At 29.3% G+C, this 24,976-nt stretch overlaps 4 protein-coding genes across 9 annotated transcripts; all 4 read right to left on the bottom strand.

Moving 5' to 3' along the window:
• Positions 1-4,634: 4,634 nt before the first annotated feature.
• Positions 4,635-7,581, bottom strand: LOC124941075. Of its 6 annotated transcripts, none has more exons than XM_047481337.1 (4): positions 7,409-7,581; positions 7,200-7,254; positions 5,815-7,058; positions 4,635-5,082 (listed from the first exon to the last, which is right to left on the bottom strand). In XM_047481337.1, the coding sequence occupies exons 3-4, from the start codon at positions 7,045-7,047 to the stop codon at positions 4,762-4,764; spliced, it is 1,554 nt and encodes a 517-aa protein (XP_047337293.1). In that variant the 5' UTR covers positions 7,048-7,058; positions 7,200-7,254; positions 7,409-7,581; the 3' UTR covers positions 4,635-4,761. The 6 variants fall into 6 exon arrangements, with proteins under 6 accessions (XP_047337293.1, XP_047337290.1, XP_047337291.1 ...); XM_047481334.1 differs by having other exon boundaries at positions 7,200-7,276; positions 7,413-7,581; XM_047481335.1 differs by having other exon boundaries at positions 7,200-7,255; positions 7,413-7,581.
• A 2,286-nt stretch (positions 7,582-9,867) lies between these two features.
• On the bottom strand, positions 9,868-14,566 carry LOC124942149. Its single transcript, XM_047482578.1, has 8 exons — positions 14,173-14,566; positions 14,003-14,065; positions 12,682-13,422; positions 12,440-12,574; positions 11,871-11,954; positions 11,179-11,238; positions 10,507-10,581; positions 9,868-10,411 (listed from the first exon to the last, which is right to left on the bottom strand). Exons 1-8 carry the CDS (start codon positions 14,521-14,523, stop codon positions 10,112-10,114), a joined length of 1,809 nt encoding a protein of 602 aa, XP_047338534.1. The 5' UTR covers positions 14,524-14,566; the 3' UTR covers positions 9,868-10,111.
• Positions 14,567-16,517: 1,951 nt separating this feature from the next.
• On the bottom strand, positions 16,518-19,414 carry LOC124942379. Its single transcript, XM_047482869.1, has 3 exons — positions 19,269-19,414; positions 18,802-19,067; positions 16,518-17,178 (listed from the first exon to the last, which is right to left on the bottom strand). Exons 2-3 carry the CDS (start codon positions 19,062-19,064, stop codon positions 16,623-16,625), a joined length of 819 nt encoding a protein of 272 aa, XP_047338825.1. The 5' UTR covers positions 19,065-19,067; positions 19,269-19,414; the 3' UTR covers positions 16,518-16,622.
• Positions 19,415-20,371: 957 nt separating this feature from the next.
• LOC124941697 (serine/threonine-protein kinase BSK7-like) lies at positions 20,372-24,485 on the bottom strand. Its single transcript, XM_047482044.1, has 11 exons — positions 24,198-24,485; positions 23,833-23,927; positions 23,533-23,753; positions 23,323-23,458; positions 22,913-23,046; positions 22,737-22,842; positions 22,469-22,554; positions 21,691-21,879; positions 21,324-21,479; positions 21,024-21,137; positions 20,372-20,931 (listed from the first exon to the last, which is right to left on the bottom strand). Exons 2-11 carry the CDS (start codon positions 23,918-23,920, stop codon positions 20,698-20,700), a joined length of 1,464 nt encoding a protein of 487 aa, XP_047338000.1. The 5' UTR covers positions 23,921-23,927; positions 24,198-24,485; the 3' UTR covers positions 20,372-20,697.
• Between the last annotated feature and the right edge of the window lie 491 nt (positions 24,486-24,976).

The following is a 24,976-nucleotide window of genomic DNA, read 5'->3' as shown; positions in this document are numbered from 1 at the left end:
AATAATTAATTATTTTCTTTAAATAGAAGATTTTTTAATATTTTAGTTTGATTAATTTAAAATTATTTAAATAATTCAAACTAAATCATTTGCCTTTTTACACACACAAAATAAAATAAAATAAAATACTTATTCGAAATCATAGTTCATGGACATTTTTTAAATAAATTTAAATTTATTTACATAAAATAAAACAGAATAAACTTAAAAAAACAATTAAAAAAAAGTGTCACTTGAAATAGTTCTATTGATCACAACAATCAATATAGGCTGTAGGCTAGTCTACACACTGATGCAGAAGCTATTCATTAGTAAGATCTAATATGAACATGTGATTCTCATTATTTATTTTTTATTATAATTTGAAAATTTGGAATGATTTTATAGGTATGTACTATTTTAATTTAAGAAGATATTAAAAAATGGGTAATTGGCCAGCGTATAAATTAATTGTACAAATGATTAATTCAAAATATTTTGACAAAATTACTCCGTCGCGTAACGTGAAGGGCAGAATCGTCTCGCGAAGGAAAATCCTGTAAAAAATTCAAAATGACCGTGTCTTTCGCATGACGATCGTGCCCTTTGCGTTACGCGATGGGGTAATTTCACAGATTTTTTCTTCACGTGACGATTCTGTAATTTGCGTAATTTAATTTATGCAATGGTCACCAACACATTTAAAGATATTTTATGATCATTTCATCCAATTTCCCTAGATAAACCAATGGTTAGTTAAATGGGTAAGAGTCAATTTTATTAAAAAAAAAAAGTTTAAGTTAAAAAAAAAATAATGGTGAGAAATAGTGCTAATTGAATTAAAATATATATATATTCCTATATTAGATTTTTGAAATTTATTCTCTAAAAAGTTAAACTAACACCATGCTCATTGTTATGATCTTTATATTAATTTAAAATGTTTTTTTTAAGAATTATTTGCTAAAAATGTTAAATAACATCAAAATTCAAAATATGTGATTTTTTATTTGTTGCTTTCAAACGTTACACATCAATACTAACGGTAGGGAATAATAAATAATTAAGTTGGTCAAAGAAGATGTAAGACTAATCATTTAATTTATAATATCTCTTCTTCATCCCACTTTAGTTATATTTTTTATTCACTAATTAATTATTTAATCAATTTGAGAATAGATAATGTATTTTTTCATAGAAAGGTGAAGAAAAATGAAGAAAAATTGAAAAGAAAATAGGGATTTTTTATAGACCGGTCAAACAAGTTAATCAAACACAATATTTCGAGCTTTTAGGAATTAGTGTGACCTAGGTAATTACTTTTTTTTAATTATTTTTTATATTTTAGAAACAAATTCAACATATATATATATATATATATATATATATATATATATATATATATTATTTAAATATAGACATGTTAATCCAATTATACTTTATCCAATCATATACATCTTTTCATTAAGATTAGGCATTTTCATAAATTAATTTAAATTTATTAATCAAATAAATTTATCTAAAAAAATACTAACATAAGAAAATTTCAAATTTTATTTTTCTTATATTAAGTGAATCATATGTTTTTCAATTCCAATTGGATCTGTGTAAATTCAGATCAAATTGAATAGTGACTCATATATTAAGTATATATATCTTGATAAGAAGGTTAATAATATCTAGGTTAAACCTAAAAAGATTCTAAATTAATATGGTCCTATACTATTGCATGAGCATTTATTTTTAAGTGGTCCTATACTATATTGCACGAGCATTATTAATAGTAGTCATTTTCAAAGTTTTTATTTATTTATTTGAATGAGAGTAGTTGAAGTCTAACGACAAAAGTATTAAAAAAATAATGTGAGAAACTCATTAAAAAAAGCAACACGACACAAAAATGTTTATCAATGGACAAATAATAAACTTTAACGATTACGGAAGTTCTCGAGAAGATCAATGAGTTCTCGACCGACTCAACCGATTTACCCGATGAAACCTACCCATCCAATTTAAGAAACTATTGTAATTAAACTTGTAATTTGTTTGTATTACTTTAAGTTTATAAAATATCAAACAAAGTCTAATCTAAAATAGTTAGTATTATTGCATAAAAGACAAATAGTTTGGGAGAAAAACAAGAATGGTAGATAGAGACTATCCCAAGAGGAGAACTAGTGAAATGTTTTGTTAGGTGAGTTTCCACACCATATAATAATATTTGATTAAATTATTAGAGATATGACAATGATATATGTATTATTATTATTATTACAATTATTTGTTTCCTCAATACAATGGACTGATTTTAAACTCATATATATGGATTAACATCAAATAAACACAATACATTTTTTTATAATTTAAAAAGAACAGAAAAATAGTTTTATCGAATCAAATCGAATCGAGTGACTGCTCCACACTACCTTACTAATAATGAGCAATTTGGTAGCCGTATTTTAAGAGTTTTTAAGTGTTTTTATTAGTTTATAACATAGAAACAAAAAAAAATTAAACATAAAGGAAAATCATAAAAGTATCTAAAACAAGGATTAAAATGAATTTGTACTAATATTGTTAGAAGTACAATTTTAGATTGTTTCTAACATGTTGCTTGGCTTCATTCAACCAATATTTTAATATACTTTGTGTTTTATAAGAAAATTTTGAGAGATATAATATTATGTTGTTACAATTATTAAAAAAAAACTAGTTTAGTGTAATTGATTAATTTATATGTTAAGAAAATTTTATACAAGAGAATCAAATATTTGAAGTATTTTTTGCTAATATGTTTGATATAATTTGTTGTTACCCCTAATCAAAATTGAGATTTTTTTTATAAATTCTTTGTTATTGATCTATCATTGATCCTTAACACTAACTTGGGATATAGACTATTAAAATTTGGATTTTACGATTTTAGATAATTATTATAATTTAAATTTACGATAATAAAATTTTAAGATTTTATATCATTTTACATTAAAAAGATAAATATATTTATAAACTAAAATAAAGTTATTATTTATTCAAATAAATTAATTTTATAAATATTATTTTTCATGTTATTTAATTAATATTATTTTAATTAATTTTATATTTAAATATATAAATTTGTAAAAATGATTAAGGTATAAAATATTTAATTATATATAACTAATATTTTTTTTAAACTATTGTTTGAGACTCTAATAAGGGGCCTCAACTAGGTTTGGGCCTGGCTATATTAGGGCATATTAAGAATAATGTTTGATTGTAAATGTCTATTTTTGTGTCTTTGAACCTGGGGTCACATTTTGGACTAATAATAATTGTATTTCATTGAATGTTTGTTTATGTTCTTTGTCATTGTTCATATGGGGTTACATTTGGGACCAGTAAGGATTTTGTTTGATTCTAAATGTTTTTTCATTATTAAGGTTTGGAATTTGGATTTTTGTGAATGGATTTATCTTGATTCTTGATATACTTCAATTTTTTTAAGACCCATAAGCCACAAAAATATTATCAAGATCAAACAATAAAAGCTACAAAAAAAAATGAATGCTATATTTCCATGGGCCTAGATAGAAAAAGCCCATAGTTGAAGAAAAATACATTAGATTTTTTTATTGAACTACAAATAGGCAATAAAAAAAAATAAGCCTTGGACTATCCTAATTTGTTGTTCAATTAATTTTTGTCATTTTAGATTTGAATATTAGATATTTGTATTTTGATGACATGGGTTATTGATAGGATTATATTCAACTAGTATATATATTTACACGAGTAATAATATAAAAAAAATCGTGAAAAAAATATTACGGTAAAAATGTGATAGTATTTTTAATTTTATTTTTAACCGTTTTAAATTTATAGGCGTGTTAACCCACAATCCGACCTAAGTATTTATTTACTCTCACATATATATCCAAATTAATCACAGCTCTCGACCCGACAATCCGAACACTTTAAAAATTAAGCATCATTATATATATATATATATATATATATATATATATATATATATATATATATATATATATATATATATAAATTAGTTAAAAAGTTAAACTTATATTATTAAAATGTCTCGCGTTCATCAAATTTGGTGTTAAATTTAAAATATAAAGTGTTATTAGCCTATTTGGTTAAAGAGTTATACTTGTTTTGTTTGGTTGCAAGTTCAATCCATACTTAATTTTATTTTTAACCATTTTAAATTTATGTACGGGTCAACCCACAATCCGACCCAAGTATTCATTACTCTCACATATATATATCCAAATTAACCACAACTCTCGCCCAAGTATTCATTACTCTCACATATATATATTCAAATTAACCACAACTCTCGACCCGTCAATCCGGACACTTTAAAAATTAAGCATCATTATATATATATATATATATATATTACTATCTTCACAAAGTCGTTGTAGTATAGTGGTAAGTATTCCCGCCTGTACGGCGATAATTTTGTGTTTTTTACAAATTTTTTTGTTTTATAATATAAACCATTCTTTTATTATATTTATAAATAAAATTTAACACCTAGTATGTGTATTATTGCTTTATAAGTTTATAACAAATAAATTTCAATCCTTTTGATATATTGTTATATAACTTATTAACCTGAAGAGTTAAAAAAAAATGGTTACAAAACAATGATGGATAATAAATAATCTAGACATTTCTCTATTTATATCATAAAAGGAAACACATAATAAACCATCCTTTCTGAAATATACACTTCACTTCACTGAAAATCAATAAATATATATTAAATATCAGTCTCTAGACACGAGCAATAGGCGAAAATGGTGGGTTAACAAGAAACGAGGGGTTCACAAAAACTTGTTTATTGATTTCGGTTCTCCTCTCATCTTGGGCAGCTGTTAATCGGTTTACTTCCTCTTCCGCAAACACCTTCATTTGATCACGGTTTAGTAATGGTTTCTCATTGTGCTCTTGGTGTTGTAATAGTGTTGAATGCAATATCGCAATACATATGGAAAATGCTTGTAATGTCGACAAACGAGCATGAAATTCAATTGAGTATTGCCCCTCCCCGAGCACCATCATTGATAATGCTGGCGTTTTATCATCCTTCATGCCCTATGTATATTGAAAACAAAACATAATAAGCAAATATTGATTAAGATTATTACCTCACATCAATCAAACAAAGAGCTTTCTCAAAATTGAATTTGTGAAAAAACTCTATATCAAGTGTCAACTCTCTTCCCACTTCTTTTTCATCGACTAGTTTTTTCTTTTTTCATTTGCATAAAGCTAGCACAACATCGGATAGTCATGGTCAAGGGGGATCTATGTACAAGCCTACCCGGGCAGCCCAAAATATTTTGTATGTGAAGATCCTGTTGTTATTGATAGGTTTTTCGTTATTATAAGGAATGGACGACGGTAAACTAGGTATATTTTATTTGTTACTTTATATTATTATTATTCTAACCCGAGTAGATTTTCTGAAAAGTTTTTTTTGTCCGGATAGACTTTATGAAAAGATTTTAGCCAGAGTGACTTTATGAAAAGTTTGATTTTAAATGTTAGTTCCGCTCTTGATTATTGTCCCAATTTCAGTTAAGGTGTTTTAAATGAGAATCAAACTTATATCAAAATCTGCGTAAGTTCAACATCATTTATTTTTTTTCTTTTCTAACATGAAATAGTTCAAATCATTAACCAAAATATATTTTCTTCTAGAAATCTATAAGAAAAAAATCACTATATATATAAGTATTTTTACCCAAATAATTCTCTTTTTCGAAAACACGAATATGAACAAGGCCTAATGATAATCGAAAAAGGATGATGTGGAATGCTTACCTGGAGAAATAGCTGAAAACAATGTTGATTATCTGCACACATATGATTAGCCAAGACAGTTAAAGAACAAGCCATGTCCCAACCGCCACAATCACAACCTCCACCCGATCTCCATCGTTCAAGCAACGATGAAGGGCCGATGCTATCGCCACTCGGCGGTAAACCATGCTTTCCTGCACCTGTAATCACATTCACTCTCCCCATCCTCGAAATGCATTTCTCGTCTCTCCAACTCTCAATCTCTATGGCTGCAATTTCAACTTTTGGATTCAAATTCATCAAACCATCGCACTTTCCTACTTTTGTCGCATTATCATACAGAACGCATTCCGTAATCGACGATGAAGAACTGGAAACTTGCATCTGAGCCAACATAGATGAAGAAGAAGAAGAACCACTACCTTTCCTGCATTTTCTTCGATTACGAAATGAAGAAAAGGTGTATGCCCATTTCGTTATATCGTCTGTTTTCAATGTCTGAGCGACGAGAACATCTTCAGGAAAGTTCATGGAGAATTCAAACGAGGGCAGAAGCCCGTTTCTGTTTTCCACCTTGAGAAAACCTCGCAGATGAGCAGGGGAAAACAATTTCCTTTCGGATTCGGATTCTTTTATCGACGTGTTTGAAAATTCATTCAACAATGACCTACAAAGTGTGCTCTTCTTCTTCTTCCTTAAGAAGAACTTGTTTTCCTTAAAACGACCCAATGTTGAATTGGGAGTGCTCGTATTCGAGTTGTTTTCAGTTTCCGAAAGACAATTTCCTGGTGAATCAAACCTTAACAACAACTTCTGATCATCTGTTTCTCCACTTCGACATTGTTCTGCAGATTCAAATTTCCTTCCATCTGGAGAATCAAAGGAAATCTCTAGAAACCCATCTGAAGATAAGACAATATCGTTTCTTTTCATCTTCAGATCATCATCTTCATCATCATCTTCTTCTTCAGAATTACAACAAGAATCGAGAATTTCGAAAAAGGTAAAAGGCTTGGCACCCCTGTTTGCTATCTCGATTTTTCTTCTTGATTTTGGCGAATTCATAGCCAGATCCTCCAATCTAGAATCCCGAGTAGGACTACTCTTACAAGATGAACTACGAAAACGATGAAAATTGATATCCCTACTGAAATCCTGTTTAATCTTCTTCACAGTTCCTTTCTTGTCAATAAAAGATGAACAATTTGCATCAACTATACAATACTTATCAAACTCCATATCAATCATCCCCATTGTCTATCTATCTACATAAAAAACAAATCATAACCATTAATGAGAAAGACTGAGATCTGAAAAAAAAAACTTAAAAACCCTAAATTAAGAAACAAAATCAAGAGAATCTAATTCAAAGCTTCAAGACGAAGAAAGAACAATTAAACACATACCCACAAACACCCACAACAGTAGATTTCAGTTGAGTAATCCAAAAGCAAAAACCCAATGAAGCATTTCATCAAACACATAACGTTCATCAATGATCAATGAGAAGTTCATATCAAAATCAAAATTGGAAAAAAACCCATCATTTACAGAAACCCAATAACAATAATGGTAAAGTAAAAAAGAGACAAAAAGGAAATACGAAGAAGCATGCCTTACTCTCAAAACAGACAAGCCACTGTCAACCATCTATTGATGTCCATTAAAGAAACCTTCCTTCGTCGTCATCATCATTATAGATTCATATGCTTTCTCTCTCCATTAAATTATCTTTCTCTCTCTTCTTTTCTCAGGCTACTGTCTCTATCAAGGTGCGTCTTTCTTCTTTTCGAGGTCTAAGCTTTGAACGGCCATTAAAGAAGATGAAGACTGAGTAAAAGACGATATTACCCCTTATTAAATAGATGTTCAGATCTGATTTGAAGGGTATAAATGTCCATGAATTATTAAATATAATAAAATAAAGAATCACTGTCACAATCTGATGATCATATAGTATTGGGAAATAATAATTTAATTAGATAAAGTATAATTAAAGTCTTTAAATTATTTTATAATTTTTCTAATTTTAGTTTAATTTTAAAGGAATCTAAATTTTGGAGACAATATTAAACATATGGGTTAAAAATTCTGATTCTCACTTAAAAAAAATAAAATAAATGTAATAAAAAGGGTCAATTTATTTAAAGAAAAAAATCATATGGAATATTATTGTCTTTATAGATTTTTCTTTTGAAAAATCAAATATTTTGATTTGTGAATTTGTTTTCTTCTTTTTATTATCTGCAAAGTCTTTGTCTCAAAATATAAAGACAATGTAATATCTTTAGTGGGATTCAACAAATATTTATTTTATTTTATTCAAAAAAAAATAAATGGAATTAAGTAATTATATCAAAATATTGAAAATAGTATATAAAGTGAATCTAATTGTCTATATCATATGGACCATTTTTAAAATATATATTTATAATATGCAATAATAATGTTTTTTTCTTGATTTTCATAAATAAATTAATAACGATCCTCTTTAAATCATACTTGTTTGTGTTTTATATATTTATAAAAAGTTGAAATGTTTTTTTTTTATTTGTATTAAATTGTTGAACCAATTAGGATATTTTAATTTATAAAAAAAATAATTAAGTAATTAAATGTTTTCAAAGTTCAATTTTTCACTAACAATGTATTAGATGGTGATATTATTTTTAAATAAATAAAAGTTGTGAATAATTTAATTCATGTATTTAATTATGTTTTGAAAAATAAAACAACAACAAATTAACTCTTAATTATTATCCTTGATTGTCTCCACTATTAATTGAGAGAAAACAACCGTTATGACTTTCATTATTGTAATTTAATAAATTTTGTTTTCGTTTATTTTATTTTGTGTCAATATAACTGAAAAATATGAAATTATATATTAAAATATAAGAAATAATTAACTATATATCTTGAGACAAATACAAAATGAATTTGTCTGGTCTGGGAGACAGAATCTGAATTTGAGTTGGTCCATCACTTCACTGTCTTTTATTTTATATTTTTATTAAATCTAATAATTAATTTCACCATTTTTATAAGTTATTTCAATAAATGTATTTTTTTTCTTCATAATGTATGTTTTTCAACTGTAGCGAATCTAGCCTTTCTGGAAATCACATTTTAATTAGGAGTTTGTGAATATAGAAGTAAAGATGAGTGTTTATTTGTTTTTGTTCTAGTATACAAAATATGGAATCTTAGTAATTTCTTAAAAAATAAATAACTAATTGTAATTTTTTTTATAAAAATTATTGAAAATTTTATAAAAAGCCAATAAATTTGAGTTATTTTAATGATAAGGGCTGAAGTACAGCGAACATGAAACGGTGTCAAAAAAAAATATATAAATTATTTTAATTGAGTGATGATAATAAATATGAAAAATTGAACATTTACCTCTTATATGATAAATATGGAATTTATGTTTATTTTTAATTTAACATGTATGTCATAACTTTAACTTTTGACAAATATGTTCTTAAAATATTTTTGGTTAAAATTAAACTCGTTATATTTATTTATTTTTACGTGAGTTGAACTTGTGATATTTATTTTTTTACTTATGAAAATTTTAAAAATCATAATATAGTTTGTATCAAATCTAAAAAAAATAGATTTAGAATTATAATTTCATACAAATTTAAATAAATCTCTTAACATGGAATTGAAATTCTTATTTTCACTTTTCTTTGTTTTTCTTTTATAAAAAACATGTTATTACTCATAATAATTCTTTATTTTAATCTGGTTAGGTTTACTATACTTGTTAATGTATGGATATTGTTGATATTTTTATATATTACTTTTTTTAATCTTATTAGGTTTACTACACTTGTCAATTTTTTCTTTGAGACAATTTTATAAAATAAATTTTAATAGAATTATAATACTATTGTTTCATTTCACCACATTTTCTATTCTAATTCAACCTATTCAAAACATAACCCAAATCACAATTTATCTAAGTGAAAATATGATTTAAATTTGATTCTCATTTAAAACTAACAGTAGAATAATAAAATAATAAACACCATCCTTGTTTGTAGCTATTTTGATCTGTCAATGTAAGTAAAACCAAACATGCAATATAAAACTTAGTCAAGAAACCAACTACCAAAGTAAAAAAAGGCATAACCAGTCATATTATGCTCCAAGTAAAAAACAACTAGATAAGATTCAAAAATTCTTAATATTTTCCCACATGGAAACATAGAGAAAAAACAACCTGAAAAAACACTCAAAACCGCTTATCTTCCATCAGTCTATCAACTACCATATACAGATCACCTTATTTGTTACAAATCCCATATTAATCCTCAACTTTGGTGGTGGATGGACCTTCGTTGGTTCGTGATTTGTTAAGGGATTTCTGTGTATCCAAAACCGGAATGAAGGCTTCCGTTGACTTTTTCAAAATTTCAACAGCAGACTTATTATCTCCTCCTCCGACTTCTCTTGGGCTCACGAGAGCTTTTTCCACATCTTCAAATTTAGCCGTGGCCAATGGTGCAATTCCAACACTTCCTGGTTGTATTGGCTCGTTTATAGTCAGTGTAGAAGCCTCATCTCGAGAAGAAAACCATGTATTACCACAACCAATGCATTCCAACTGTAATAATCAACAAATAACCTATTATTATTATTACCCCACCTTTTGTCTTTACCGCGAATTCTTAGAATCGGAACTAATCTAAAAATTAATACCTGATAGCGTTCGCCAATAATGTCTTTTATACCTACTTTTTTTCCAGTACATCTCTTGCAGCGCGCATCAGCCATCTATCATAGTACAAGCCATGGCAATTGACATTTGAAAATAAACAAGGATGAGAAATAGACATCTGATAACGGGCATCTTCCAAGAATTCAGCTCCAAATAAAATATGCATATAAGTGAGTTTGCTACCATCTAATGGTTAAGGAATGGGACTTGAATACATCGAAATTATAGGGTTCTAGTGTAGGGTTTAATAACACCCGGGCTCTCCCACCTTAATGGCTAGCTTATAAGGCGCGGCTATAAGAGTTAAACGAGGAATACTGAATTTTTAGTTGTAGACTGAGTTAAGTTTCTCAAAAACTAAATGTTGAATAAACCAAATGAAAATATCTAAGTATTAATTAGATGGTGTAAGTTTATTTGGAAAAAAAAAATTGACACTAAGATCGAAAAAGTAAGTAAGGACTATTTTATAAATTCTAAGTATTAATTAGATGGTGTAAGTTATGCAACATGAAGGCATAGCAACATAATACAATTATATCTTATAACACGAGAAGTGAGAAAAAACAACTTATCCACATTACCAGTGATTAACCTGTCGAAAACTCTTAGATCATATCCACCAAACTGGACATTAAGATGAGAAATTGTACCTGCATATGTTCTGACTCTTCAGGCTGCTTGCTTGCTAATTCTTCTGATGTTAAACCCTCCTGAAAATCAATTAGTTAGCATAGGACTTACCATTGCACTCTTTTCTAGGCCTTTACTTGTTTTGTAATTTCATTTCTGTAATTGTAAACATTTGAAAATAAAAACATTTTGCGTTCAACTTTTTAAAATTTTAAAAATGGCCATTTCAAAAACACCAATACACACTTTTCTATTCTAGAAAAGGTTGTATAATGTCAAATCTAAATCTATCTTTTTTGATGTAAATAATTATCATTCCTTAAGGAAGAATTAATAGAAGTATTATCAATAAATAACACTAGTCCGAGAATAAAAACAATTAAGCAACACTAGATTTGGAAAATAGGTATCATGGTGCGCCAGGAAATCATTACAAAGAATTACTGGATATAACAACCATTGTTCTGTGTGAAACTCAGAACTCCTTATTAGGATCATAAGATACATGACTTGTGAATGTAAACAGTATATGCATTTGAATTAGCACCAAGTTTGCGCATCACTTATATCCATAAATGGATTCATGGTCAAGCCACTAGGAAATGCCAAACCCCCTGGGAGTTCAGACACCTAAATTCATGCAAAGAAGAGAAAGGCCTTTCATGCAGAAAAATCATGAATGTCGGTCAATGGTGATGACAAAGAACCATACCTTCAATTCAATCGGTGACATGTTCAGTATTTTTGAGGGTTCCAACTCTCCCTTTAGCATTCGTCGGGTTAACATGGCATTATTCTGTCAAAAAGATTCGGAAACAAGGCAAAGTTAGCATATTGTAAATTAACAATATAATAACTATAAATGTACAAGAAAATATGTCTTGTTTCTTGGATGGACACAGCAAGATAGTTTGCTTTAATAATGCTCAAAGTTAATCAGGAATACTTGCAGTCTTCAAATTAAATAAGCGCTCAGACCTACTGAAGCTTGCCCCCTGAGTTGCATGCCACTATCATACAAAAAGCTACCAGGAAAAACCAATAGGGAGATCATACAATAAGTACTAATAGGTCAGTAGATTAGGAAACAGTAAAAGAAGATCAGAATTTAAATGTTTTCTCAAGAACATAGATCAAAACAAATAAATAAATTGCATAACATCAAAACTAAGATTCCTACTTTATCTCAAACGTCAACTATTACTAAATCAGGTGCTATTTTTTTCAATTTTAATCATTTCCTTAATCAACCATAAAACTAGAGGAAAAGGGTCATCTGACCTTGAGATTAAACAAAAGCTGTCTCAGCTTCTGGTTATACTTCTGAAAATCTGAAGAAAAGGCTTCATGTGTAGCCTTCTCAAGTGCAGTCACAGCAGGAACAGCAGCTTTAGGCCACTGAAAAGTTTCAGCATTCTGTGAAATAAAACATGGTAGCTCTAAGTCAGTTATGCCTCTGCCTTCCAACATAACACCAACAAATTCAAATTAGGCGAACATAACTCAAACTAATCATTACTTACATTAATATCTAGGGAGCCATCTGCAGTTTTTGAGCTACTACCATTTGCCCCATTGATGCCTTGAGTACCAAGTTTATCTTTGTCAATACTTTCTGGATTGTCCTTTGAAGTGCAAATAAACTGAATTCCTTGAAGAATCCTTTCTAACCACTTGTCACGTTGTGTTTCACCAGTGAGGACTTTAAAATTTGACAAAATGATGTAATACTCAGACGTATTACTTGTAACACTTCCCGGAGTTTCTGGTTTTAACTGTTGACCAGATCTAGTTGTCCCTTCATCATCCCTTGAAACATCAAGGGGTGCCATAGTTTTTTTCCTAAAAAGCCTTTTGTTTCTCTCTTCTTGTTCATTAGAGCTTTCTGGTATCTCTACATCTGGAAGTTCTCCCACTCGAGACATTGTTTTCTGAACAAGGAGATCAATTTCATGCTGTTTTATATCTTCATAATCCTTATCAGTGAGCTTGAACAATTTTTTCTGTTCAGTATCGTACACCTTTTGTACAATAAAACCAGGATGTTGCTTACGTCTGGGGATCTGTTTGTTTAGAGGGATAAAGTGAACTACACATTTATGCATTACAGATTCTGCAGGGACCTCATCTCGATGAAAACTATAGAACAACTCCCTTGTATCACGTGATTTCCAATTCCCACCTAATTTTCTTTCTGCTTCTTCGGGTCGATAAAACCATTGTCCAGTAACCATGACACTCCCATTTCTTTTTTGAGAAATATCCTGTACATACCATATTGTCCATGCAAATATAAGTGAACAAGCACAATAAAAATAGTACAGAAAATTGGGTGTCAATTCAGATTTAACAGACAGCTATGTTAGACATATAGCAAGGTCATTCACACATGAAATGAGACAAAAGTGCAGCAATCTACATCGATAATTGTTTTAGTGAATCGTGACTCGGATCGTAATCAAAGACAATAGAAGCATTACCCAACCAAATCAATGACCAAGGAAATATATTTATAACTATAAAGTGCATAAAATCAACACAAAAGACAATAAACCTATGTTAGACATATATCAACGCCATTCACACATGAAATGAGACAAAAGTGCAGCAATCTACATCAAAAGAATTGAATAAATGTTTTTAGTGAATCGTGACTACTCGAACGTAATCAAAGACAATAGAAGCATTACCCAACCAAATCAATAACCAAGGAAATATATATATAACTATAAAGTGCATAAAATCAAAGACAATTGAACAACCATCCTACCCAATACAAACATGCAATAAAAATGTACACATATTGTTAGTATCAAATTTCCAACATGAGGATTGTGTAATTACCTTAATTATAGCAACATAAGGCTTCTGTCTTGTATCCTCAGGAACTAACAACACAGGATCTTCCTGCAGGGGCAAACATAGAACACAATATTTAACATCAAGCAATTATAGTAATATACAATACCCAGTTTCCCTAATCATTTAAAAACAACAATTAGAAATAAACTCACAAGTTCAAATGTAATTCCATCATACTCAAACGAATCAAAGTGACCACGTCTAGTACGTCCCTTTCCAGAAACCCTAATCGAATCACCAATTGGATTAGCATCAGCTACAGGTTCTTCTTTTTCATAATCCCCAGCACTTCCGCTAGTCGAAGGTCCTTCCTCCTTAGTTTTCTTTCCTCCAACTTCTTCTTCCTCGTCATCTTCGTCCACGAGCTTTAACTTCTTCCTCTTCCTTTGCTGGTCTTTCGGTTCTTCCTTGTTCCTTGAACGCAAACGCGAACGCCGCGGCGGCGGCACGAGCTCTTCATCGTCATCATCATCGCTTGCAAGATGCAAGCGACGATTACTCATCGTAGTTCTTCTTTCTCTCTCCTTCTCTTTAGAACTATGGCTGTTCATAATAACACTATTTTATTTTTCTAAAGGATATTAATGTATTTTATTTCCATTTTTTTATTTAATTAAATAAATTAATTAATTACAAATAATTTATTCAACTTCTAGAAATTCAATTTCATTTTATTTTTTATTTAAACAATAATTTAATTTAATTTGAGATTACAAATCAATTCCAAAACCAACTTTAATATATATATTACCATAATCTTTATTATAATCAAATTTTCATTACAAATATTGAAATTAAAATTGATAAAAGATCTTTTAATTATTATATGAAATTTTTGCTTTATAAAAATTGATTTTTAAAATTGATTGAAGATTTTCTTTAAGCTCATTTAGTAATAGAATATTTTTTCATGAATCTCATAATTATTCTACCATTTTTACGAATATAAGAGTTGAGAGCACAATGTACGAATTAGTATGGATCGTGTATTTATCGTATGGTTCTTAATGATGATAATTTGAAATTGTCCATCGAAATCGAATCGAATTATCATGCTTGGGACGGTTTTTCTTCGAAACCGAACGGAGATGGAGCGGGAATGATATTTGTGTCCCCGCTCCGATCTCATCTCGATTTTGCCCCGAACACTATAAACATAATTAAATATATTAAATCACCAATATATTTATTTACTCATTAAATTTTATAAGAGTCATTTTATTACTCTATATTAATATAAAATTTTAATATATTATCATATATATTATATTAAAAAACTTGTTTATATAATTTTATTGAATAATTTTTTATTATTTTTAATATTTTATTAACGGTGTCCCTCAAAATCGAACGGGACGGTGATGATATAAAAAAATCTCTAAAATAAAAACGGGACGGGTTGATAAATGTATTTTTCGCCCCGAATCGTCCCATTATCATCCTAACGGTTCCTTTCGGTTTAAAAAAAATTGTACGGACACTTTCATACCATATTTAAAATATATATATGATAAAAATTATATAAAATGACTTTTATATAATTTATTGAAAATTAATAGAAAAAAATTCTAATATATAAAGAATAAATAAATATAATAGTTATTTTATATATTTTGTTATGTATATATTAAACCTAAAAAGTTTGATAAATGCTGAAATGTAAACACTGATCATTTCTTCTGTAGTACAAATGTTCAGAATTATATTTGACAAAGATTACAAGTTGGACATTTATGTTTGTGATTTTTTTTTGTTATATAAAAAACTAAACGTAATTTTTTTATAAAATATAAAAAATAAATAAATATAATAATAATTTTATATATTTAATTTTGTTTATTAGTGTTCGGGATGAAATTGTGACGGAATCGGTGTTGAGAAAATATGAAGGAGAGTAATGATACATATATATATATATATTTTAAATGAGTTTTACAATGTAAATGAATTCATACAAATCTTAAGTAATTAAATTTTATTGTTAATATTATTATAGTTTTAGTGTCAAAATTGTATACCCAAAAATGCAAAATCACAGGTGTTGTGTTATCTTACTATATTAAAAAATAATATTATTTTCATATTAAAACTTTATTTTAATAATTTATTTATTAATGAAATTATAAAAAAAATATTTTACTTCAAAAATATATTATTAAACTTTTATAATTATTCATTTTTTTAAAAAAATAATTCAGATATAAACAATTCCTAACAAATAATTATGATATATATATAAATATTTATTTATTAAAACATTTTATCTTTAAGTTAATTATTTATTTTATATTAAATACAAACAAATACATTTTTCAGTCTAACAATTTTTAAAAATTATATCCTCCAACTAAAAAAATCTTAAGCTTATTAAATTAAAAGATAATAATAATAATACATGAGATAGAAAAAACTTAAAATGGATTGCTAGAAAGAATCTATAACAGTATTTTAAAATCACATAAAAATATTACATAAAACAAAAATATAACATAGGGTATATTACATAACAAGGGAATTCAAAATATAAAATATAACATTCTAAAAACTTAAAAAATGTTATAAAGTATTTTTACAAATAAATTAACTAAAATCAATACACTGATTATAGTAAGAATGGGATTTTTAAATTAGCAAATTTATGGTTATTAATATCATTATCATGTTCACTCCTCTCAGCAATTTCCTTCAGACTAGTCCAAGTCTTCTTCTTTTTCCTCGAAGTCCCTAAATCGACGACATTTGAATTGTCATCAGATTCAGTTGCTTTCTTTTTACCCGACCGATTCCTCTTTCTTTGTTTAGACTCCAACAAAGTCATAGTTTTTGTTCCCACTAATGGTGTTGATGGACCAACAACTATTTCACCATTATCCTTATTATTCACCTCAGAAAAGCTGTCTGGATTTGTGACCAATTCTACAACTGGTAATAAAGGCTCCTGTTTTTTGACAAGTTTGGGTTTGGCTGGACATATTTTCTTCATGTGACCTTTTGGAGTTCCTCGCCTTCGGTTTTGATGTGAACAGAAATGGCATGTATAAACAACACTGTTCTGGGTGGAAGAAACATCTGGTTTTTTGTGTCTCCTTGTCTTGCCACCTCTGTTCTTCTCTATTCTTACAGTGCAGTTTTCACCAGGATGGAGAATTGATTTGCATCTGCCCAAACATAAACAATTGATTCACATGATTCGTCAACTTTACAAATAATTTCAACATTTCCTTTGCAAACCATAGGAAACACAATTGATTTAACGAAACAACACAAAAGGAGATGATTTAGCAAGAATATCCCACATAGATTATGCTTTTGATCGGATCAATTCCCTATACAATGTCACATTTGTTGTGTTTAGCATAATCATCGCTAAATTTCTTTGAAAACACCTTTCTGTCAAGTATCTCATTCTCTATACATGTTGTATTCACATATCTGTTTGTCCAAATAATTTCAACATTTCATTTGAAATCCATAGGAAACACAATTGATTTAACGAAACAACATAAAAGGAGATGATTTAGCAAGAAGATCCCCAAAAAAATGTCTTAGATTATGCTCTGATTAGATCAATTCCCTATATAATGTCACATTTGTTGTGTGTTAGCATTAAAATCACTAAATTTCCTAGGAAACACCTTTATGTCAAGTATCTCATTCTCTATACATGTATTCATATATATCTGTTCTTCTCTATTCTTACAGTGCAGTTTTCACCAGGATGGAGAATTGATTCGCATCTGCCCATAATGATTAAGTTCACACCACATAAACAATTCTTCTTCACATGTGATTTCATAAATTTTACAAATAATTTCAACATTTCCTTTACAATCCATAGGAAACACAATTGATTTATCAAAACAACATATCCCACTTAGATCAATTCCCTATACATTGTCACATTTGTTGTGTTTAGCATTAAAAACGCTAAATTTCCTAGGAAACACCTTTCTCTCAAATATATCATTCTCTATACATGTATTCACATATCTGTTGTTGTCCAAATAATTTCAAAATTTCCTTTGAAATCCTTAGAAAACACAATTGATTTATCAAAACAGCATAAAAGGAGATGAATCAGATGATTTAGCAATAATATCCCACTTAGATTATGCTTTGATCAGATCAATTCCCTATATAATGTCACATTTGTTGTGTTTAGCATTAAAATCACTAAATTTCCTAGGAAACACCTTTCTGTCAAGCATATCATTCTCTATACATGTATTCATATATCTGTTCTTGTTCAAATAATTTCAACATTTCCTTTGAAATCCATAGGAAACACAATTGATTTAACGAAACAACATAAAAGGAGATGCTTTAGATTATGCTCTGATTAGATCAATTCCCTATATAATGTCACATTTGTTGCGTTTAGCATTAAAATCGCTAAATTTCCTTGGAAACACCTTTCTCTCATGTATCTCATTCTCTATACATGTATTCGTATATCTGTTCTTCTCTATTCTTACAGTGCAGTTAATGCCAGGATGGAGAATTGATTCGCATCTGCCCAAAATGATTAAGTTCACCACATAAACAATTCTTCTTCTTCACATGATTTCATCAACTTTACAAATAATTTCAACATTTCCTTTGCAATCCATAGGAAACACAAAAACAACATAAAAGGAGATAATGCAGTAAGAATATCCCACTTAGATCAATTCCCTATATATTGTCACATTTGTTGTTGTCCAAATCCAGTTCCAGGTGTTTTCAAACCGAGACAATTAATTATAAAAGAGATGACATTTGAATAAAAGAACCATACAAACCTTTGACACTGAAGCAAAGACGAGTCCTGAGAAGCTCCAAGAGTTTCAGTAAGAGCAGACAGCCGATATCCAAAGAAAGCATTTAGAGATGGTAAGGCAGCTTCTCCACTAGCCCAAACTGCCAATTTACGAATATGATCAAGTTTCATCATTGATTTTGCATTGACATTTGTCTGTTTCTTTCCTAATGGTTTTTCCATGATCACAGGTGAAACATTAGACACATTCTGTGATATGTTGTTCTTGGATCTTCCCTTACCCATCAGCTACAAAGAGGAAGAATGGATTTCACTCAAAATAAACAGATTCAAATTCAAACTAACAGCTGATGAAAATCATCACAACCCATATCAAAGATATAGATATACAATTAAACCTAACCTAAGTCATTCTTAACCTAATTTCTAATGTAATTAAGTAACAATTAGATTAAACAATACTATCAAGAAGAAAAATTACTAACTAACCTGGCGTCAGTGCGTGACCGGAGGCGGGCGTCGGCGGCGAGCGGCGACGGCGAGGGTTAGGAGTGGCGGCGGCGAGGGTTAGGAGTGGCGGCGGCGCAATAACTGGGATTGAGCAGTCGGCTGTATAGTTCTGGACGAGGGAAAGAGATGGGCTTGGGAAATAAGTGGGCCTTTTTTTTCTCATAAATTAATAAAATAGTACAATTTTAATTTAAAAAAAAATAATTATATTATTATATATATATAATTAAGTATTTTTTATATATTGACAATTTTCAAAATAAAATAAAATATATAAGTATAAAATTAAGTAAAAAACAATAATAAGTAAATGACAATATATTAATTAATTTATTTAAATAAATAATACATAAATTAGACTATTAGCCTCCACAAAATTTTAACCCTATTATATTATAATTTTAAGATATAACAACTCATATTTATATAAACTAATTAATATTTTTATGATCTTAAGGTGGAAACATAGTGTCTTTCTTATTTTAGGAAAATTTAACTAAATACTTTTTTTTAATTCAATTTTTTTTTAAGTATACTTTATCTTTTAATTTTCTTAAATTACTTTTAAGAAACTAACCACTAATTTTATTTAAGATGTTCTTAGAGAATCTTGAATATAATTTTTAGAATAATTTTATACTTTATAATAAATTGAATTGTCAAATTAAGCTTTTTATAAGCTTTTTATTATGAATTATTTAGGATTAGAGTTATAGAAAACTAGATTTTGCATTTAATTTATTTATTTAATCCAAACTGTCAATTTGTTAAAATTCAGATACAATTTGAGATTCTTTATTATTAGAGTTATAAAAAACTAGATTTTACATTTAATTCGTTTATTTATTAAAATTCGATAGTTAAAAAATAGTGACACAGATCTTTTATTCGAAAAAATGTAACCGTTAAAACAAAATCTTGTTTGGTATAACTTGAATGATAAGAAGTCTAAAATATAATATAAAAATATATCCGAAATCTCAATTAACTCAATAAGCATCACCAATTTAACCATTTATATTTATACAAATAACAATAATATACAACTAATATAATATATGATAAGACCAAAAGAAGACATCATCATCAATTCACAATTTCACATGATTAAGAAACCCATATAGTACATAAATTACAAGAAATTGCAAGAAAAATAAGAAGCAAACATGACTGTTTGTCACTCACATAGAAAAAAAAAAAAGACAAACCCAACTTGTACTGCAAATTATTGCAATAAATAGCCAAAAAAAAAAAGAGAAGAAAACATCCAATAAAATGTAGAGAAAGAATTGATTCAACATGGAGCAAACTTGATTAAAAAGGTGGACTTTGTGGGTTAGAATAATGCAAGTTTCTCCTTTTTTACTTTTCTTTTTTGAAAGATGGATATACATATATGAAGCAGCAACTATCTCTTTTCTTCTAATATGGAGCCCTCATTGAGTGCTATTTGCGCCTCGTTCTCCCTTCTCAGAGCAAAGAGGCTTGCAGCTTGCAAATACGACGCGATATGCCAAACGGGGGAAATTACTTGCGCTTGGACTGCATCGTTCAGTGCTTCCTGTGGCATATCGCTCATGAGATATGATAAGCTTCGTCTGGCGTAGACTGTAGGTGAGACCATGGTTCCCACTTCAATGAACTGCCAAAAACAAAAATTCAATTTCCTTTTATTTGAAAAAGTTACCAATTACAGAAATAAACAGGCTAATGATTATGGAAAGAGTAACTAACCTGTGAGTAGCATTCTATTGCAGTGTTGAAATCTTTGTGGCGAAATGCACCGTCGCCCTTTTTCTTATAGTTCAAAGTCTCTTGCATTTGGTTCGTCCACATCTGGAACGAAAGCTGAAAAATCCACAAGAAAACAGTCACAAATATATAAATCTATGGTTATTTCAATAATCTAGTGGAAGTGGTTATTTTCAAATAACCTTGTTTAATATAGGTTACTTCAAATTATTTGAGTAAAAAAACAACATTATTTGAATTAATCTCAAACAAAGAAGGAAGCTTTCAGATTCATGTTTTTACCTCGGTTGCAGCACCCTCGTCATCTTTATATCCGAGCTTTTCTACGATCTCGTGTATGGCAGTTAAGTCCATTCTCATGCAAGCTTCGCCAAGTGGAGACAAAGTTAAAGTTACTGAACCATGTGCTGGTATACCCATTAACTCATGAGAAGGAACCTTGCCAGAGAAAAAAATAAACTCAAAGAAATTACAGTTCCATAGATGATCACTTTCCTATATTTAAGTTAATTCAAGTTTTTATTTAGTAAATAAAGATTAGATTTGTTACGCTACAATCAAGGGATGACGTTATTTTAATCTACTTTCCTATTTTAACGCCATTCTTCGTATTTATTTTAACTCAAACTAAACTGAAAAACGAACCAACCTGAGTCTCCTTTTGAAGAGGAATCAAAGCAGTAACAAGTGATTTAGGATTAGGTCGCTCTCTTGGCTCATATTGCAGACATCTTGAAGCTAATCTAACCAATTCAGTACCTTCGTCATTAGAGAATTGGCCTTCCAGGCAAGATTCCGTCAACATTTGTATGTTTCTGTCCCGGATGAGATCAAGGGCCTATTATAGTACAAATTCAGCATGCGATTAACCACAGTTGATAGAAATAATTACCATCATTCAAACAAAAGTTTTGTTTTGGTGATTAGACATAATCAAACAACAACTGACTAATGGTAATAAAGCAATGAAAATGAAATTCTTGGAATGCGTTTTGATAAAACTGATTTTTTTTGGAAAAAGTGAGATCGTTTACACATGAAGAGAAAACCAAACTAAACACAAGTTATAACAATGGTTGTCATAAGTTTAAACAGATTACATAGAATCAATGCTGAATGATTTAAGTCAATTAAAAATAAATGTTCAGTAAACCAAATGAAAATATCTAAATTTGAAGTGCTAAAACGTGAAATTAATGTCGGGAAAGTACTTAAAGACTATTTTACCCTTTTAATGACGTAATTTGATTAATTTTTAGGAGTCAAAATTGTCTTTCGAACCCTATTAGTAAATTACCAAATTAAACTGAAAAATTGCTTCATTTTTTAGCTTCATTTCAGCTTAATCTAAATAATGAAGTGATTTTTAAACAACAGTTTATCAAATGAACTTATTCAAATAGGCACTACATCAAATACAGCCTTACATGGCTTGGAGGAATATGCTTCCCGCTGAGAAGGTCAAGTAAGAGTGTACCGAAGCTATATATCACACTCTCTGGTGTTACTCTTCCTGCAATGAAATTGGACAAAGAAAACATAAAGGGAGTGACTCAAAACAAATAAATTGAAGGTCTCGAGTTTGATTCCCACTAAGAACGCCCTAAATTGAAGTGGGGTATGACTATCGAGGGTCAAGCTACCTTTCTAAATTTCAAATTGTTTTTTTTTAATTTTCCTTCTTTAGAAAGTTACCTGTTCTCAAATATTCTGGAGGCGTAAAAGCCAAATTCGTGCTGTAACTTTTTCCATCTCGGCTGTTTTTCATCAGACCAAAACATGACAATCTTGGATTGGCATCCTGTTAAAATCCAGAAACTTATAAGCAAACTTAAACCACAAGCATAACCTAGTTTTTTGTTCCTTCTTACATCATCAAAGACTATCCTGTAAGCATTAAGATCGTGATAAAGTGCACGTCCTTTGCTGGTACAGTATTCGAGAGCTTGTGCAAGATATAAAGCTACCCTCAATCGCATTGCCCACTTCATGGGCTGTGTTTCCCCTAAAGAATTATACAAAGAAACCCATAATAGTTAAATCAAAGCATGAAAAGTGACTTATATACTCTATATCAATGTAATTTATGGTATGGTAGGAGAAAGGAAGTGAGGCCTGGTCAAATTAAGCTTCAAATAGAATTCAGCTCTTTCGAGAACCTCAATTTTGAGCATCGTGTACTTTTGGGTGACTTATGGTACCATGGTTGATATGACTTTCGAGTTGAACATGGTTTAATGAAAAGATTATGACTTTTAAAAGAAGGTTAAATTGTTCTTACAATGAAACAAGTGTTTTGCGAGAGTTTCATTGGGCATGAACTCTGCAACAAGTAATCTCTCTTCGCCTTCACAACAACACCCAAGAAGATTAACCAATCTCTGGTGCCTGAGTTGACCGACTGCTTTCGCCTCTTCCTGACATAGACAGAACCAGCTCGATCATAACCTTTCGTAACAATCTCAATCATTAAACAGTTAAAAATAATTACCAAGAATTGGCGTGGATCGGGCCAAGCAACCCTGTTGAAACGCTTGATAGCAATTCGCATTTGGTTGTCCAATTTTCCCTTGTAAACTACATTGGGAGCCTTCTCACCATGTTCTGAAACAATATTCTCTACAGCAAATCCAGAAGTTGCATTCCTAAGTTGTTCAATTGTGTATTCACGAAACGATGGCAAACCATCCATCTCACTTCTCTCCTCGTTTCCTAACATAGACACGAAAAAACACATACATCGAACACAATCTCTTTTAAAAACAAAATAGCATAACATAAACATCCTTACCAACATTACTGTTTGTCTCTTGATTTCTCCCATTGATATCAGAATCGAAACAACAACAACTGGTGAGTTTTGAAGACTCACAGCCCATTCTGATCCTGTTTTATTCAATCAAATTGTTCACTTCTACATGATCATCAAGTTCATATGCAGAATACCCATAAATCACATTTCCATAATGAACAATGAACTAACCCCAAATTCCCAAATTCCCAATATAAACAACTGAATCAATGAACTAAAACACAATTTTCTAATCTAAACAAAATCAGTTGATAAGATTAAGAAAACCCAAACGCTGACTGAATGCAACGTGAAGAACATAAACTAAACAAATCTAAGGAAAATCCTTTCTGAACTTTTCTTACCAAGTCAACTCGATTCAGCCCCTGACTCAAATACAGTCAAAATCAGACCTAGTTGTAGTCAAATGGTGAGCTTAAACAATAAACTTCACAAAAACATGGGAATCTTCAACCAACCCATCAAAGCTTCATCGATCTTCATTCCTTCAAGTTCATAAACAAGGTTAGAAAGAGATAGATGGGTTTGATTTGGCTCTTGGTGATGGGTAAAGTTGAACAGTTGGATGAAGAAGATCTTGCCTTCATAAAAAAAAGGCAACTTTTGATGATGATATGATGAGATTCCGATATATACAAAACATGGACTCATATAAATACATAATTACAGATTATATATATTTATATACAGGTGGATTTAATATACATGTGTACTGAAATTGCTGAATTTCTGTTCCCCATTTTCCACCGACATAAACCCTTTTCTATATTATTATTACACTCAATTATAATACAAACCCATCTGGCCAAATCTCATGAAAAAGCACTCAAATGACTGATTAAGAGACCAATTTATTTAAAGATTGCATTTTTAGGGTATATTTGGTGTACTAATATCCCCTTAATTGTTTTCTTTTAGGGTAAGAATGAGGTAAAATATTAAATTTATCCTTTTTGTATCACTAATTTTGTCAATTATTATTATGTAGTAAAATGGTGAATGGTTAATTTTTCTAGTGAGACATCCTATTTATATAGGTGTCAAATCTTATCAAATATATGGTCCTCTTTCACTTTCATCTTTTTTTTTTATTGTAAACCTATCCTTAAATTTGTGGTTTAAG

The sequence above is a fragment of the Impatiens glandulifera genome, chromosome 6 (assembly GCF_907164915.1).
Source record: "Impatiens glandulifera chromosome 6, dImpGla2.1, whole genome shotgun sequence".
NCBI lineage: Eukaryota > Viridiplantae > Streptophyta > Magnoliopsida > Ericales > Balsaminaceae > Impatiens > Impatiens glandulifera.
Note: the sequence above shows the minus strand (reverse complement) of the source record. Positions and strands in the feature narration are given on the sequence as shown.

Bases quoted from the DNA above. Each gene is read 5' to 3' on its own strand.
- LOC124941075 (XM_047481337.1), bottom strand. From the start codon at position 7,047: ATGGGGATGATTGATATGGAGTTTGATAAGTATTGTATAGTTGATGCA. The intron at 5,083-5,814 runs GTAAGCATTCCA...CAATATACATAG, and splicing joins GTTTTCAGCTATTTCTCCAG to GGCATGAAGGATGATAAAAC.
- LOC124942149 (XM_047482578.1), bottom strand. From the start codon at position 14,523: ATGAGTAATCGTCGCTTGCATCTTGCAAGCGATGATGATGACGATGAA. The intron at 14,066-14,172 runs GTGAGTTTATTT...TTGCCCCTGCAG, and splicing joins ATGGAATTACATTTGAACTT to GAAGATCCTGTGTTGTTAGT. The intron at 12,575-12,681 runs GTAAGTAATGAT...TTTATTTCACAG, and splicing joins ATGGCTCCCTAGATATTAAT to AATGCTGAAACTTTTCAGTG.
- LOC124942379 (XM_047482869.1), bottom strand. From the start codon at position 19,064: ATGGGTAAGGGAAGATCCAAGAACAACATATCACAGAATGTGTCTAAT. The intron at 17,179-18,801 runs GTTTGTATGGTT...ATGTTTGGGCAG, and splicing joins TCTTTGCTTCAGTGTCAAAG to ATGCAAATCAATTCTCCATC.
- LOC124941697 (XM_047482044.1), bottom strand. From the start codon at position 23,920: ATGGGCTGTGAGTCTTCAAAACTCACCAGTTGTTGTTGTTTCGATTCT. The intron at 23,459-23,532 runs GTAATTATTTTT...TGTCTATGTCAG, and splicing joins CCGATCCACGCCAATTCTTG to GAAGAGGCGAAAGCAGTCGG. The intron at 21,880-22,468 runs GTAAGGCTGTAT...GTACTATAATAG, and splicing joins AGCATATTCCTCCAAGCCAT to GCCCTTGATCTCATCCGGGA.